Here is a 4667-nt window from a genome sequence, read left to right as displayed (position 1 = left end):
CTGGCCACAGGCTAGCCAAAGAAGTGAGCTCTAGGTTCAATAAGAGACACTGTCTCAAAAAGCTTGGGTCAAGAAAAAGTGTCTACCTCTGTGTAGGGAGCCGCAATATAATCTGCCACCCCAAGTTGGCGCTAGCCTTGTGTTTTCCCAGAAGTAAACAATTATCTGCGCAGATGCAAAGGCAGAGAGCCCGCCAAAAGTCACTGAATGTTGGGTGGTGAGCGAACAGCCAATCAGAAGTGAATACGTCACTCTAGACTGTATTTAAGCCAGGCCCCTTCCACAGCTCAGCCCTTCCGCGTTTTCCACGTGTGGATTACAGATTAAAGCCTCGTCTGCAGTAACTACCGGATCTCTGCGTCTCGTGTTTTATCTTCCACGGATGCAAGGCTTGGGGGTGCGCTTTAGACTTCCAGACTGCACATAGGCATTCAAACATGCACATTGCACACACTCAAACCCTTCCTTCAGCATAGAAAACTATTAAATTCTGCTAAGCATTGTAGTAAATAGCTGTGATCCTATAAGGGTGGGGCAGAAAGATCATCTATTAAAGACTAGCTTGAGGCCAGATAGCCTTCTCAGTTCTCCATTTAAAAATACTAAGGATTTTTATAATACATATATACTAAACACATAATGCCACATGCCAAAAGAAGTACTAGCTTTCTTAGGAAAGAGTCTCCATCATAGCACAGATGCCTTCTCTGAACCGAGGCTCCCTGCATGAACATCATGTGCTTTGTAACTGCTGAGCCATCTTTTAGGACCTTTTCAGTTCACGTTTTTTTTTTTTTACTTTTGTTCACATTATAAGTGAGAAGGAGGTGCTTCAGAGTCTCTCATGGTATATGGAACTCAGCATTCACCTACAATGCTGGGACTACTACCATATATTTTTATGTGGATGCCTGCACTTTACATAGCATACCCACCATTGCAGACTTATGGAGGTGAAAGGTCAATTTTGGGAGTCAATGTTCCCCTTCCATCATGTGGGTTTCATGCATGGATCAAACTCAAAATTGGTAAGCTTGGCTATGGGTTTCTTTGCACATTGAGCAGTCTTGGCTGCACATACTTATTTTTTTCCTTTTAAACTATTTTTATTTTCACTCATGTGAAGGTGTGTCTGTGTGAATACATGCCAGCTGTGTATTGCCAGTTGAGGCCAAAAGAGGAGATCAGGTCCCTGGAAGTGGAGTTAGAGTTAGCAACTGCCATGTGGGTGCTGGGAATCACACATAGGTCCTCAGTACTCTCTACTGAGGAGCCATCTCAAACTCCAGGGTTAACTTTCAAATGCCTTCTTCTGAAAACTGGCTTCTAAAATATTGTAAAGATGGGAAAGGCAGCACCTGTTGAACCTTTCTGCAGAAGTAAAATCCCTCTAAGAACAGAACACCACACACTGTGTATGGGGATTTTGCCAGCATGTTATATTTGTGTACCAAGCATGTGTCTAGTTCTTGAGGAGGCAAGAGAGGTATCAGAGCCAGAGCCTCTGGAACTATATTTAGAGATGGCTGTGAAATGCCTGGTGGATGTCAGGAATCACAGTCAGGTGTCTGGTAGGAGAAGGCAGTGCTGTTATCTACTGAGCCACCTCCACCTAGAGTTTTAATAACAGGTATTTATTTATTTATTTATTTAACTAACCATGACTACTATACAATTATAGTCCATTTTGAGAATTAAATACACAAGTGACTGGTTGAACATCTAGTCTTGGACAGATCCACATCTTGAAATGCATGAATGATTCCATTAGTCATTTCTCCTCATATTTCCACTCTCTAGATGTCAAGGTCAGCCTCTTTGTTTCCAACACATTGAACAATATCCAAAGACATGTGTTCAGGAGCCCCTTGGTCATAGACTTGTCCCTAGAGTTTCATTTCTTAGTAACCAAAAGCAACCCTCTTCTATTTACTGCCAACAATGGCAAAGTCTGGTCTCCATGTTATAGATACAGCGCTGTAAACATTGAAGGCATAACTGAGAGGCAAAAGAGACAGACTTGGGCTGCCTTAAAGTACAAAGTATGTTCATAAGCTCAGAAGAAAGCTGGGAAAATTTCTCTTCTCTGACAACAAAACCAGTTTCATAGCACTCCAGAGGAGCAGGGTAAAGCTCGACATTCAGCTGCTTTAGGTCAGCTGTGTGATGCAGAAAGTTGCTTAGGACAGCCATGGAGATGTCATTGTCATAGAAATAGACCTCGATGAGCTGTGAGCACTGACTCAGGGCAGGGAAAAGTGCACTGAGCTGAGAGTCTGTCATTCTACAATGTTCTAATTCCAGGGTCTTCAGAGTGTCTGCGACTTTTTCTAGGAGAATTCTGAGAGGCACAAGACTCAGATCATACAAATTGATACCTGCCAAATGCAGATGTTTGAGATGATGGAGGCTTTGACACTGGGCAAAGGAATCCAAGTCTGACTGTGAGAACTTGCAGAGAGTAATGGACAGGAACTCCAATGGGGTCTTCAGACACCTGAAGAGAGACAGTGAGATCAGTTTGGCATAGAGTGACAGGGCTAACCTAGAGCAGGGGAAACCACATATCTGGGGTCAGTGTCCCTGTGGGATGGCAGTGAGCATCCAGTGCAGCCTGTTGGAGTCTTCCACTCAGGTCACACCATTCTAGGTTGTTAACAGTGGCCATCATGATAAGACTTGATCATTATTGCTAAATCTACAATGGCCACTCATCTATATGGGAAACAAGGAACGTTTGCTGTAGAATCAAAAAGAGCTCTTCCTCCTTCCTTACCGAAGCAATTCATCCAGGCGGTCCTCAAGAAAGTAGACACCAATCATATTGAGATGCTGGAGACAGTTGAATTTGGAGAACTGAGAAATGAACTTGGTGACTCTCTTCTCCTGTGTGTCTGTTGACGTAATTAGAAAATTAAAGAGATTCTCATGGACTACTGTTAGAAGGAGTTTACGAAGATGTTTCATCTGACCCAGGCAAGGTGCAAAGCCTGCCAATGTGGACAGATTCCACCCTGTATTCAGTTCTAACTCCTCAATGCACTCTGGCTGGAAAATTTTCAAGACCTTCCTGACGGTGTACATAGACAATCCACTTATCTGCATCTTCACACAGCACAGGTGCAGGGAACTTCTTCTCTCCTGTGCCCACTGCAAGAGATAAGTTTGGTATTCATCCACATCAAACTCAAGGTGAAGGTCAGTGACCACCTTCAAACGTTGCCTCAGTGCATATCGATGAGGGCGTGTTGGTATTTGCTTTTCACACACAGTCTCTGCTGAGTGGTCTCCATCGACTAGTCCAGCTGAAACATCCCAGAAGTCATGGTGCACATACCTAAGGTCTAGCACTTGAAGCTTCTGTCTTCTGTGGGTAAAACAGGTAGAAGTTTAAGGAGGATTAGCCATTAGCCAGCTTTTTCTAGACATCTTTCTTGTTAGCTGCTAGCTTTTGTACTCTGTCTGTCTGTCCTCTATAGATGTAAGTTTCCAGTGCTGGGTCTCCATATAGCAACTCAAGCCTGCTGGGCAAGGGCCTTAACTGCATTTGGAGATCTGCCCTGCTTCCTCCATTTGTTACTCTGGACTTCTGCTGCTCCTATATCTATTACTTGGTAGAGATACAGGGTCATGTAGCTACATGGGTTCCAAGGTGTACTGCATACTTAATGGACATTTGATACAAGGACTCAACAGCTGTCCAGGACTCTTTAAGATGATGCCAACAGAAGCCTCTGATACACCTTTGACCCCATTCTTCATGAACCCAGATGTCCTTCTCCCTACACTTAAATATAAGCCATTTGGCATTACATGGTTATTGCTTACCTTGGGTGAAAATTTCCTGTCAGCTGCATGTCTACACCATCCAGCACAGCTTGCAATATCATCATGTCATGGAATTTCATCAGTGCCCCCACAGGGAGGCAGGGAAAGGGCCAGGCTGCCACCATTGCCTTCAGTATCTTTGTGTGTCTGCCAATGAAGGCTGCCTTGAAGAGTGGTGGGAAGAACACTCTCGGCAGCTTCTGCAGAGCAGACATGGCCAAGGCTTCATTCTTCAACAGGCTCTCTACTGCCAAGCTCTGGAGTGTGGGTGGGACCTGGAAGCTCATCTTGATGAATCTTCAGTCAGAATGGACCTGTTGAAGCATTCAGAAATCCAGTTTTCAAGATATGTCTTGGGAATCTGTAAATCCCTGCATCAAGGAATCACCAAAGTGCCAGAGTCTCTGCTTTGGCCACAGTGTGGAACTCAGCATGTCCTGTTGTAAGATCTGGTGGTCACAAAACCAAACCCTTATCACTCTCTACGTATAGGGTCTCTCACAAGAATCTGCATCAGTGCACAAACTAACCATTGGCATATGAGGTAACAACCACTTGTCGTTGCTCCTCTGAATCTCATTCCCTTTTGGAAAGGTTGATCAGGGGCAAGCAATCTGATCAGCATCTTTTATGTGACAAAACATGCACTGATCATATTTCAAGTTCCTCAAAGAATGGATTGCCATTGTGTAGTGGTAGCACATACCTTTATTCTAAGCACTCAGAAGGCAGAGGCAAGAAGATCTCTGTTAGTTTGAGGCCAGCTTAGTCTACAGAGCTAGTTCTAGGACAACTAATGATATACAAAGAAACCTTGTATGGAAAACTAAAAACTAAAG

At 43.9% G+C, this 4667-nt stretch overlaps 1 protein-coding gene across 1 annotated transcript; it reads right to left on the bottom strand.

Moving 5' to 3' along the window:
- Window positions 1-1929: 1929 nt before the first annotated feature.
- LOC117696083 (preferentially expressed antigen in melanoma-like protein 7) lies at window positions 1930-4154 on the bottom strand. Its single transcript, XM_034486675.1, is given in 3 exon segments — window positions 1930-2497; window positions 2777-3367; window positions 3829-4154. Coding segments are annotated over 3 exon segments (1485 nt in total).
- Window positions 4155-4667: the final 513 nt, after the last annotated feature.

The sequence above is a fragment of the Arvicanthis niloticus genome, unplaced genomic scaffold (assembly GCF_011762505.2).
Source record: "Arvicanthis niloticus isolate mArvNil1 unplaced genomic scaffold, mArvNil1.pat.X S10, whole genome shotgun sequence".
NCBI lineage: Eukaryota > Metazoa > Chordata > Mammalia > Rodentia > Muridae > Arvicanthis > Arvicanthis niloticus.
The sequence above is the reverse complement of the archived record's forward strand: the minus strand, read 5'-3'. Positions and strand labels throughout refer to the sequence as shown.